Here is a 13,144-nt window from a genome sequence, read left to right on the forward strand (position 1 = left end):
CGTTTGATGAGCACATCAGTATTTCATGCCCTTCATTCCATCCAGACAGAACCTGCCTGAGGAGCAAGCTGATGGCTGTCAGCTACAGGCAGACCCAGCTTAGTATTGCATTTCTTAGAGCAACAACTGTTGCTTTCAGTCACTGAATATACCAAGGCCAATTGCTATGCCAGGCACATTTATGGCAGCAGTGAACAAATAATGCATTAAAAATTGTAATAGACAGGAGCCATCTATTCTTTTAAAACTAGGTGACCAAAGAAGAACAGTCCCTCTAGAGTCAAGCTGTTAAGAACTAATAGCATCAATCAATAACACATAGATAGATAACTTCCGTGCCCTAAGACAGGTGCTGCCTGTGACCATTTGGTGCTCCTAATTAAGCCCTCTTGATGGCTTTTTTGTCTGAGCCACGTGACATTTTGTGATAGGAGTTACTGCTAGTGTTCCCTTAACCCTACACCAAAGTAGGAGGTATCCATTCTCAGGGAATCATGCAGGCTTCCTCTGTAATTGATGCTCAGAGACAGCCCCAGAACTTTTAAAATCTTAGCTTAGCTCTCATCCAATAATGTTCATCAAACAGTGCAACATGCCCCCTGGTAAAATCCATCAGGGCCACATCTCCACAGTTCCTGAACATCTTCAGGGATCCCACCACCTCCCTGGGCAGCCTGTGCCAGTTAATTCTGTGGGCAGACCTGCCAGTATGAAATATTATGCTAACATGACAAACAGAGAGAAGAAAAGCAAAATTAAGACTAGCTGACAAGCCTTGGCAGGATGTTCTGCTCTCCATCAATTTAGTCCCACTATTCAATTCTCTTTGGAGCTGTCTCCATGCCTCTCTGGAGTTTGTTCTTTGAGAAGAAGCAATTAAGTAAGCTCTCCAATGCCAAACTGCATACACTACTCTAGAGCTTTGTTGTTTCTCCATGGATCAACAAGGGTGACAAGCCAGAAGAATATGATGAAGAGCCTCATGCATACTCAGTGTAAAAAAGAACAAGGCAATTGTTGCTGGGAAGAAGGTGCATTTGCATTTGTGTCTTCTGCAGAGGGTACTGCAGAAATGGAAAGTCTTCCACTGGAGCAAACAAAGGGCTCTCATTTATTGCAATCAAGGCCCAGCGTGTGGATCTCAGAGATCAGACCTAAACCCTGCAGCAAAACAGAGACCTGCGTGGGAAAGTTCAGTTTCTCCCTACATCTGTGTAAGAAAAAGCCCACCATGGAATGACAGCTAAGTAAACATCCCTGTGACTCGTCACAGGTCTCTTCTACATGTCAGTGCTGAGCAATTCAAGATATTTAATTTGGTCTTCTTGCCAGATTTACTAAGTAAAAATCAATCAAACATCTCCTTCTACTGATTAAGAATGCTCTAAACATGCTTCTGCAGAGGTTTCCACCCAGTGACAAACAGCTCCTCCCATCACGAATGTTTATTTGTTCTATTTGGACATGCAACGCTGATTGATATTATTGGAATGATTGCTCCCCTACTTCTAAACTATTCCAGTGCAATCAGAAAGGCTGTCTGAACCTGGAGCTGAAAGTACTGCTCTATGGTGATGCAGTGGTAAACCTGGTGACTGAATGCACTGGCCAATAGCTGTGAACTGCAGACATTCATCAGCTGGCATGAAGCAATCTGGTTCAGATACCAAGCAGCTGGGTAGACTGGCTTACCCTACACTCAGTGCTATCATGTTTAGGGCAAAACCAGGACTCACGTCAGTCCATGGGATGCAATTTCAGGTATTTGGTACAGTCAGTGAATGCCTGCAGCCCCAGTTCTAATCATCAGATCACAGCAACTATGCCTTGACTGGAAGAGGAAAGGAGAACGATCAAAGCAAATACCTCTCACTCTCATCTTGGTGCTGACATCAACATTTTTGGTAACAAATTCCACTTCTGCTCCATCATCATTCTTGGTGACGTTCTTTATCATTAGGCTGTGAGTAGTTTGGGTTCTCTTGATGATGCAGGTCTCGCTTTCCTGTAAGACTTTACCATTGAGGTACCAAGTGCCACAACACGTTGTTGTAAGGTCAATAGTAAACATGGCATCCCCTCCAGGTACAGCTTCACCAGTTGTTAGGGGGGATTTCACAGCCAGGACTGGTTCTGAGGAACAACAACATGGATGTCTTTATGCTCTTGAGATGCAAGTCTGGTATCTCATCTAAAGATGGAAGATTAAATCATAGGTACATTTCTACTTCTCCCTTTGCATGAGTGCTGGAAGAAGCACTTCTATGCTTCAGATCTGTTACAGAAAGTTCTGCCTCTTGCACATGTGAGATATCAAGAGATAAGGATTTTCATGTCTCTGTCACAGAAACAGAACTTGTATCACTTTAGTGGTAGCTGGAAGTTGACAGGAGATAGGAGAACTAGGAATAAGGGAAAGCCTTTGGTGTGTTAATGCACTACTATCCTTAAAGTCAAAGAAAACAACTTTAGGGAACCAACACAGCTGCTCAGCACACACTGACCCATTTCCATTGGGGTTTTTGTGCTTACCAAGGTGCACGCTCCCTGGGAATTCCAGAGACAGGCTCTGTCCATGAGCATTGACTGCAGACACTCGGAACTGATCATCAGCCTCTTCAGACAGATTGCTCACCGTGAACTCTGGGATGGGGACATGAGACTCGTGGCACCTCACGCACGTGAAGCCAGTTAGTTTATTGCCTTCCACAATGTAGCCATCGATTGGAATGGGGCGGAGCATCTTCAGAGGGGACCATGCCAGCGTCACTGAGGTTTCTGTTTTATTTTTCACCACGGGGTCAGCTGGGGGCTGGGTGGGAGGTTTTCTGGGAGCTGAACAGAAATAAATACAGAAATATTAGCATAAGGTCATGTAGGTTGGAAAAGACCTTTAAGATCAGCAGACTCAACTTTCAGCATGACCTACTGAGTCCCACCATTAACTACTGTGGTACCTGAGGACATACATGACAAGCTTATTCCTGCAGGTATTTGCATAGTGAATATATTCACCCTCTGGTTGCTTTGGAACATTTTAGAGGTTAAAATCCCATCAGACTTTTTCACTGTGTGCAGCCACTGATACAGGCAGGAGGCTGGGAATTACCTGATGGGCTCTAGTTACAGACTACTGACACAGTAAAGGATTGATTTCATTTCATTTTGGCCATCAGAAAGTTTGGTGTCTGGTTTAAGTCACCCAATTATAATTTAAGACTCCAAGTATAATCCTATGGAGAGCAGCGCATTCAGGAGAACTCATCTCATCTTCATAAACCTGAATGAAATCACAGAATCATAGGATCACGGGAGGGCTTGGGTTGGAAGAAACCTTCAAGATCATCCAGTTCTAAACACCCTGCCATGGGCTGGCTGCCCACTAACCAGCTCAGGCTGCCCATCACCCATCCAACCTCGCCTTCAACACCAAGGACAGGCATCCACAGCTTCTCTGGGCAGCCTGAAATGGAAGCAATGAGCCACATGTTGAAGATACTCAAACATTCATGACTGTAGAGAGAGACAAATACTCCATACATATTGCCTGACTGGTAAATGGTATTAAAATGCCAACAACAGACTCATCCAGCTCATTGAAAATGGTGTGAACATGGCGAAAAACACCTTCCTAAGATCCAACCTAAACCTCCCCTGTCTCAGTTTAAAACCATTCCCCCTTCTCCTATCACTATCCACCCTCATACACAGCCATTCCCCCTCCTGTTTATACGCTCCCTTCAAGTACTGAAAGGCCACAATGAGGTCTCCCCGCAGCCTTCTCTTCTCCAGGCTAAACAAGCCCAGATCCCTCCACCTTTCCTCATAGGAGAGCTGCTCCAGCCCTCTGATCATCACAGTTTTCCTCCTCTGGACCCACCCCAACAGCTCCACATCCTTCCCAGGCCTGGACACAGTGCTGCAAATAGGGCCTCACAAGAGCTGAGCAGGAGGGGACAATCACCTCCCTCTCCTGCTGGCCACCCCTTTTTCAGTGCAGCCCAGAACACGCATGGATCTATCTTTTTCATACGGATATTCCCATAGATGTACATATATATACCACACCTACACACCCACAATCTGCTACAACTCCATAGAATTATCAAGGTTGGAAAAGACCTATAAGATCATCCAGTCCAACCATCACCAATACTTCCCAGTTAAATCATAGCCCTCAACACAACATCCAAACTTTTCTTGAACTTCCCAGGGTCGGTGACTCTACATGAGAGAAAAGGGCACACAGATAAGGGATTCTGCATTTGCTATTAGCAGGGGTGGGATGAGACCGAGCACTGCCCCAGCTCCTGGGATAACGCAGAAGGGCTGAGACCTTCCAGCTGCTTCCACCCAGGGTCACACAGCAAAGCCGACCCTGCAGGAGTCTGCATCATTCTTTGCATGGCATTGCTAAGAGGAAGATCCCCCCCTACCCTTGGCTCTACACTCCAGGTGCTGTCTGCCATCTGTAAAGCCACCACAGCTCTCCTACTGGAGTTCCCATCTGCACAGTGACAGCTTGGTTTCTTCTTACTGTCCAAACAACCACAGCCTCAGTGCTTCTCAAATCTCCCCTTTTCAGCTGATTTCCTCTTTCTAGTGGCTGGGCAATTCCTCCCTCTCACAGTCATCCCTCTGCCCCACTCTATGCCCACAGACCCACAGAGGGCACACAGAGCCAGCCCTGTCCCAGCAGCTGCTGCTTCACATCTGACAGTCTCAGGAGCTGAGATCCAGGCCAAGACAGCACTGCCCAGACATGGTTTGTAGGACGTTTGTGAGAGGAAATAGGGAGGTTTGTGATTGAACCTGCCCCCTAAGGAGGAAGGCAATGCTGCCTGCAGCCCCAGCAGGCATTACAAAACATTCCCTAGAGTCCCCCTCAGCTCCCTTTACAGCCCCTGCACAGCTCTATAGAACAGTCTTATAGAACTACCTCTAGTAGAAGCAATCTCCACACAGAGATCCTTTCCCAGTGGCACTCAGCCCTTCAGTGGGGTCTGAGAGCTGCAGCCAGACTCAAACACAACTGCTCACACAGCTCAGCTGCCTTCACCTGTGCTCCTGACGCTGACACATTGCAGCCCCACATCCCCCTCTGCCCCCCCACAGCCCCACACCCCCCTGTCCTCCCCGCACTCCCCATCAGCCCATCCCACCTCAGTGCTGCCTCTGTCTCTTCTCTCCTCTCCCCGTCCCAGCGCCGGCCTCCCCCGGCCTCCCATTGGGCAGCGGCAGCTCCGCCGGCTCCGATTGGCTGAGCCGCAGTGCGCGGGAGTGGCCGTTGTGGCAGTTGTGTTTGAGTCTGGCTGCAGCTCTCTTAGACCCCACTGAAGGGCTGAGTGCTTCTACTAGAGGTAGTTCTATCAGACTGTTCTATAGAGCTGTGCAGGGGCTGTAAAGGGAGCTGAGGGGGACTGTAGGGGGGATATGGGGCTGTGGTGGGCCATAGGAGGACTAGGGGCTCTAGGGGGCTCTGAGGGTGTGTAGGGGTTGTGGGGAGCTATTGGAGGATATGGGCAGGTATGGGGCTTTAAGGGGTGGTGTATGGAGAGATAGAGGGTTGTGGGGGCCTTAGGGTGATATGGGGCTACTGGGGGCTGTCGGGGACTGTGGGGAGGAATATGAAGTTGTAGCAGATTGTGGGGGTGTAGGTGTGGTATATATATGTACATCTATGGGAATATCCATATGAAAAAGATAGATCCATGTGTGTTCTGGGCTGCACTGAGAAAGGGGTGGCCAGCAGGAGAGGGAGGTGATTGTCCCCTCCTGCTCAGCTCTTGTGAGGCCCTATTTGCAGCACTGTGTCCAGGCCTGGGAAGGATGTGGAGCTGTTGGGGTGGGTCCAAAGGAGGGCCACTGTGATGATCAGACGGAAATTTGGGTGAAGCTGCCTGATTTTATGAAGCTATTCCTGTTATTTTCTTGGTGCTGTGTTTCCCAAATGAGTGGTTTCTGGCTGTGCTGCAGCACCAGTCTGCATGTGAACATCAACTCTATTCACCATCTGGGAAGATTAGGACTTCCCTTCTCCCACCAGCACCACTGAATTACAGTTACTCTAAGGAATCCTTAAAGAAGGGTTTACAGCTGTCATGTTATCTGAAGTGCTTGGGGCATTCTGATGCTATTAACCTCTATGTATTAACAAGTTCAAAAAGAAAAGGTAGGCATCTGATTGTTGTGCCAGTTTCTAAGTTATTTGGAAAGCTGTACCACCCAACCACTCCTTCTGTTTGATGGAGGTGACAAAGCTCAGTTTAATTTCTGACTGCTGTTTAAATTCTGGAGCTCAAGCTGATTCCTGGAGTAGAAAAAGCTCGGAAGCTGTCCCTCCTACAAGCAGGCACCTCTGAGCAAAATATGACATCTCAGTTTCAGATGGTAAGGTCAGGAGATCTGATTCCAGCGTCTAGCTTTTGGCTTCATGCTATGTTAGTGGGACCTTTGGCATCCAGCACTGACTAACAGCAACTGACAGGCTGGTAACAGTGCACATCAAAGCAGTTATGTGTCAGGATGGGTCAGGAAAATTGTATGGCATTGAGATTTCCTGTCTTTGCTCTTTGCAGATCTAACTAGCTGCTGGAAGAATCCTGTACGCCATGTTCACACCATTTTCAATGAGCTGGATGAGTCTGTTGTTGGCATTTTAATACCATTTCCCAGGCAGGCAATATGTATGGAGTATTTGGCTCTCTCTACAGTCATGAATGTTTGAGTATCTTCAACATGTGGCTCATTGCTTCCATTTCAGGCTGCCCAGAGAAGCTGTGGATGCCTGTCCTTGGTGTTGAAGGTGAGGTTGGATGGGTGATGGGCAGCCTGAGCTGGTTAGTGGGCAGCCAGCCCATGGCAGGGTGTTTAGAACTGGATGATCTTGAAGGTTTCTTCCAACCCAAGCCCTCCCGTGATCCTATGATTCTGTGATTTCATTCAGGTTTATTGAGATGAGATGAGTTCTCCTAAATGCGCTGTTCTCCATATGATTATAATTGGAGTCTTAAATTATAATTGGGTGACTTAAAGCAGACACCAAACTTTCTGATGGCCAAAATGAAATGAAATCAATCCTTTACTGTGTCAGTAGTCTGTAACTAGAGCCCATCAGGTAATTCCCAGCCTCCTGCCTGTATCAGTGGCTGCACACAGTGAAAAAGTCTGATGGGATTTTAACCTCTAAAATGTTCCAAAGCAACCAGAGGGTGAATATATTCACTATGCAAATACCTGCAGGAATAAGCTTGTCATGTATGTCCTCAGGTAGCACAGTAGTTAATGGTGGGACTCAGTAGGTCATGCTGAAAGTTGAGTCTGCTGATCGTGAAGGTCTTTTCCCGCCTACATGACCTTATGATAATATTTCTGTATTTATTTCTGCTCAGCTCCCAGAAAACCTCCCACCCAGCCCCCAGCTGACCCCGTGGTAAAAAATAAAACAGAAACCTCAGTGACGCTGGCATGGTCCCCTCCGAAGATGCAACCCCCATTCCAATCGATGGCTACATTATGGAACGCAAGAAACTAACTGGCTTCACCTGGGTGAGGTGCCACGAGTCTCATGTCCCCGTCCCAGAGTTCACGGTGAGCAATCTGTCTGAAGAGGCTGATGATCAGTTCCGAGTGTCTGCAGTCAATGCGCATGGACAGAGCCCGTCTCTGGAATTCCCAGGGAGCGTGCACCTTGGTAAGCACAAAAACCCCAATGGAAATGGGTCAGTGTGTGCTGAGCAGCTGTGTTGGTTCCCTAAAGTTGTTTTCTTTGATTTGAAGGATAGTAGTGCATTAACACACCAAAGGCTTTCCCTTATTCCTAGTTCTCCTATCTCCTATCAACCTCCAGCTACCACTAAAGTGATACAAGTTATGTTTCTGTGACAGAGACATGAATATTATTATCTTTTGATATCTCACATGTGCAAGAGGCAGAACTTTCTGTAACAGATTTGAAGCATAGAAGTGCTTCTTCCAGCACTCATGCAAAGGGAGAAGTAGAAATGTACCTATGATTTAATCTTCCATCTCTAAATGAGATACCAGACTTGCATCTAAAGAGCATTAAGACATCCATGTTGTTCTTCCTCAGAACCAGTCCTGGCTGTGAAATCCCCCCTAACAACTGGTGAAGCTGTACCTGGAAGGAATGCCATGTTTACTATTGACCTTATAACAACGTGTTGCGGCACTTGGTACATCAATGGTAAAGTCTTACAGGAAAGCGAGACCTGCATCATCAAGAGAACCCAAACTACTCACAGCCTAATCATAAAGAACGTCACCAAGAACGATGATGGAGCAGAAGTGAAATTTGTTGCCAAAAATGTTGATGTCAGCACCAAGATGAAAGTGAGAGGTATTTGCTTTGATCGTTCTCCTTTCCTCTTCCAGTCAAGGCATAGTTGCTGTGATCTGCTGATTAGAACTGGGGCTGCAGGCATTCACTGACTGTACCAAATACCTGAAATTGCATCCCATGGACTGATGTGAGTCCTGGTAATGACCTAAACATGATAGCACTGAGTGTAGGGTAAGCCAATCTACCCAGCTGCTTGGTATCTGAACCAGATTGCTTCATGCCAGCTGATGAATGTCTGCAGTTCACAGCTATTGGCCAGTGCATTCAGTCACCAGGTTTACCACTGCATCACCATAGAGCAGTACTTTCAGCTCCAGGTTCAGACAGCCTTTCTGATTGCACTGGAATAGTTTAGAAGTAGGGGAGCAATCATTCCAATAATATCAATCAGCGTTGCATGTCCAAATATAGCAAATAAACATTCGTGATGGGAGGAGCTGTTTGTCACTGGGTGGAAACCTCTGCAGAAGCATGTTTAGAGCATTCTTAATCAGTAGAAGGAGATGTTTGATTGATTTTTACTTAGTAAATCTGGCAAGAAGACCAAATTAAATATCTTGAATTGCTCAGCACTGACATGTAGAAGAGACCTGTGACGAGTCACAGGGATGTTTACTTAGCTGTCATTCCATGGTGGGCTTTTTCTTACACAGATGTAGGGAGAAACTGAACTTTCCCACGCAGGTCTCTGTTTTGCTGCAGGGTTTAGGTCTGATCTCTGAGATCCACACGCTGGGCCTTGATTGCAATAAATGAGAGCCCTTTGTTTGCTCCAGTGGAAGACTTTCCATTTCTGCAGTACCCTCTGCAGAAGACACAAATGCAAATGCACCTTCTTCCCAGCAACAATTGCCTTGTTCTTTTTTACACTGAGTATGCATGAGGCTCTTCATCATATTCTTCTGGCTTGTCACCCTTGTTGATCCATGGAGAAACAACAAAGCCCTAGAGTAGTGTATGCACTTTGGCATTGGAGAGCTTACTTAATTGCTTCTTCTCAATGAACAAACTCCAGAGAGGCATGGAGACAGCTCCAAACAGAATTGAATAACGGGACTAAACTTATGGAGAGCAGAACTTCCTGTCAAGGCTTGTCAGCTAGTCTTAATTTTGCTTTTCTTCTCCCTCTTTGTCACGTTAGCATAATATTTCATACTGGCAGGTCTGCCCTCAGAATTAACTGGCACAGGCTACCCACGGAGGTGGTGGGATCCCTGGAGGTGTTCAGGAACTGTGGAGATGTGGCCCTGATGGATGTTATCAGGGGGCATGTTGGGGTGGGTTGGGGTTGGAATCAAAGGAGGACCCCCATGTATTTCAGCAGGAATCACTACTGGTAATAAGACTTTTGGAGCAAATCCTGGTAGGGCCACGCTGAGCTGGTCCAGTCCGGAGGCTGTTCCTCCTTCCTGCAGTATCTGCAGTGAAAACCAGCAGCTGCTTTTGTGTGGCTGGGCTCACATCCAACAGTGGTGAGGTGACTACAATTATTCCACTGTGTGTTAATAGAGGCCAGTTTCATCATCTAACTTTTGCGCTCCAATTAACTTCCATAAAGGAATTCTGTTTTTCTTTTCAGTCCTAAGTGTTGTCTCCATCTTTTAGGCTCGATTTGTTTTCCAGGGGGTTACAATGCAGTAATAGAACACCCTCCATTTATTTCCTTCTAGTTTGCTTGTTCCAATTCTTTCCTCAGGTTTCCGAGTTTAGACATTTTCTTTAAGCCCTGGGCTTCTTCCTTTGGCTCTATCCCCTGTACAGTGTATGTCCTTCAACTTGTGGAGATAAGGTAATCTGGTACGTGGTTTATAAAAGCTGCCAATTTGCCAGCTTCTGAATTAGAATCTAGCAATTAGAACTAGGATTAAACGTGTATGTTTGGCCTTATGATAAATGAATGCCTCATGGTCAGCAATGTCCCTGCAGTTCTTTATCATCATACATATTTTGTGTGCCCATATTTTGTTTCAGCACTGGCAAACTTCATAAACAAAGAGACAACTGGAGTCACGACTTGAGCCCTGACATCTGGGCTTCATTCTTCTAGTTCATGAATTGCCTCAGCACTTACATCATCTTTAAACCTATGACTGAAACGGTCCTAAGTTCTTAGCATGGGAATCCAGTCTCCTCTTTTGACAAATTAAACTCCACATTTGGAGAGTTGAGTGTCTCCTGCTGTACCCGAAGGATGTTGTGATCTCTGAGGTGTCTCCCTGAGGTGCTGTAAGCACAGCCATTAGCTCATAGTGCAAGTAAAGCACTGTCAGGTCAAGCCTGGAGGAGTAATGCTTGTCACTGACATGTTCCTGTTCAGGGTGGAGCTGGAGGATAAAATAACACAAGAAATTGTCATTGAAAGTCAATATCTGTGAAATTCAACTGGCTGCATTCACAGAACCTGGCGTTAAGATCTGTTTTCTGGTTTCTATCTTGAACCTCTTTTCCATAACCCAGTCCTCATTTATGAACTGAACCTCTACTGAAAGCCTTTTGCTGTGTATGCTCATGCTGCAGTGCAGCGCTTGTGACCTTTAACAGCACATTCACATTCCTCTGATCACAGGCTCCTTAAGGTTGGTTAATACCCTCTAGTCCAACTGCTCACCCATCACCACCATTATGCTCACCATCAGCAGGCTAAAAACTCAGCAGAGATGATAGATCAAGCACAACACTGGATTTGGGATGGCTAGAGATTCCTAAGATATTGAAGGATTGCTTGCAGGTGGTGTTGGCTCAGGTATTCACCCTGCATCCCACCTCCCGTTCTGTTTGGTTGAGAATCATGCATTCTGCAATTTCACTTTGTAATTCAAAGACCCTGGCTTTATCTGTTAAAAAACTGATCTAAAACAAGCCGAGAAGACTCCGTTGGAACTGGTTGATGCAGAACAAAGGCATCCCCAAAGGACAAGTTGCACTGTTTGATGAACATTATTGGATGAGAGCTAAGCTAAGATTTAAAAAGTTCTGGGGCTGTCTCTGAGCATCAAATACAGAGGAAGCCTGCATGATTCCCTGAGAATGGATACCTCCTACTTTGGTGTAGGGTGAAGGGAACACTAGCAGTAACTCCTATCACAAAATGTCACGTGGCTCAGACAAAAATGCCATCAAGAGGGCTTAATTAGGAGCACCAAATGGTCACAAGATGGTCTTAGGGCAGGGAAGTAATCTATCTATGTGATATTGATTGATGCTATTAGTTCTTAACAGCTTGACTCTAGAGGGGCTGTTCTTCTTTGGTCACCTAGTTTTAAAAGAATAGATGGCTCCTGTCTATTACAATTTTTAACTCATTATTTGTTCACTGATGCCATAAATGTGCCTGGCATAGCAATTGGCCTTGGTATATCCAGTGACTGAAAGCAACAGTTGTTCTGTAAGAAATGCAATACTAAGCTTGGTCTGCCTGTAGCTGACAGCCATCAGCTTGCTCCTCAGGCAGGTTGTGTCTGGATGGAATGAAGGGCATGAAATACTGATGTGCTCATCAAACGCTGCTTGTTAGCTTAGAGACAAGGTGTTGAATAGGTTTGTTCATGCATTGAAAACACGTTACTTAGCTGCCTTCATTTTAGCTACAGAAGAACACGTGCAGAATACAGAATTGATTAAAAGAAATAAGAACTGTCTGCATAGAACTTACTCTTTCCTTACACAGGAGAATCAAGCACACGTTTGTATGTGAGTACCTCCAGAGGTGAAACTCGATCACCCAAATGTAATGAGCAGAGACATTACAATCAGTTCTAACTGTATCTTCATGCTGTGCTGAATAAGCCTGAGTCAGGATGTAAACCACTTTCTCTTTTTTTCTTCAGATGAAGCCATTAATGTTGTCAACAAGCCCAAAATGACTCCAGAAATATCAGTCAGTCCTTCTGAAGAACTGGAGCTGGTGTGTGAGGTGTCAGCTGCAAGCGGAGCTGTCGTATGGAAGAAAGATCAAACAGAGGTGAAGCAGGACCAGAAGACAACCATCATCTCCCAGGGGACGCACCGCAACCTCATGGTCAAAAATGTGACCCTGAAAGACCAAGGGAGCTACAGCTGTGAAACAAAAGATGACAAAGCAACATTCCAAGTGAAAGTCAGAGGTGAGAAAATGCTTGGAATCCCAGAGATAAAGGAACGCTTCATTTGGTGTGTCTTGCATTTGGAGGATCAACTGACAGCCTCTCTGGTGCAAAACATTTTGGCTCTAGGACTTTCTCTGTCATCTAGTCTCATAGCAACACTTTTCTACATGTGCTTTTCCATCCAGGGATGAATTACTGCAACAAACCATAGGCAAGGAGGGTAACTTGTGCAACTCTTGTAGTCAGCTGGTGTCTGCAGGGTTACAGTGCAAGAGCACACCAGGCATGCAAGGAGTGAGAAAAGGGGAGGTGTTTGAAGAGATCTGGTTACAAAATTTGAGTGACACAATTAGGTGGAAAATGCCAATAATCAGACTCATAAATGGCCTGGGTTGCAAAGGCCCACAGTGCTCATCCAGTTCCAACCCCCTTCTTCCTATGTGCAGGGTTGCCAAGCAGCAGCCCAGGCTGCCCAGAACCACATCCAGCCTGGCCTTGAATGCCTGCAGGGATGGAGCATCCACAGTCTCCTTGGGCAACCTGTTCTAGAGGGCCGTTCCCTTCTGATTTACTGGAAATGTAGAGAGACATGAGAAGAAAAAAAGAGAAGGGAGGAGGTTCAGCAGTGCATGCAGGTGTTCTAAATCTCATGTCCAAATCTGCTATCAGACTGCGAAATGTTTAGCTTTGTGATATG

The 13,144-nt window shown here is 46.0% G+C and overlaps 1 protein-coding gene across 1 annotated transcript; it reads left to right on the forward strand.

Annotated features, from left to right (window-relative positions):
• The first annotated feature begins 592 nt into the window (after positions 1 to 592).
• Positions 593 to 12,638, forward strand: LOC146753629 (obscurin-like protein 1). The gene is made up of 3 exons (XM_085529400.1): positions 593 to 602; positions 8,093 to 8,359; positions 12,190 to 12,638. Exons 1-3 carry the CDS (start codon positions 593 to 595, stop codon positions 12,636 to 12,638), a joined length of 726 nt encoding a protein of 241 aa, XP_085385526.1.
• Positions 12,639 to 13,144: the final 506 nt, after the last annotated feature.

Source organism: Coturnix japonica, chromosome Z (assembly GCF_054131305.1).
Source record: "Coturnix japonica strain WE chromosome Z, WE-NBRP24, whole genome shotgun sequence".
NCBI lineage: Eukaryota > Metazoa > Chordata > Aves > Galliformes > Phasianidae > Coturnix > Coturnix japonica.

Coding starts and splice junctions, on each gene's coding strand:
- LOC146753629 (XM_085529400.1), top strand. Junction 8,360..12,189: donor CACCAAGATGAAAGTGAGAG/GTATTTGCTTTG, acceptor TTTTTTCTTCAG/ATGAAGCCATTAATGTTGTC.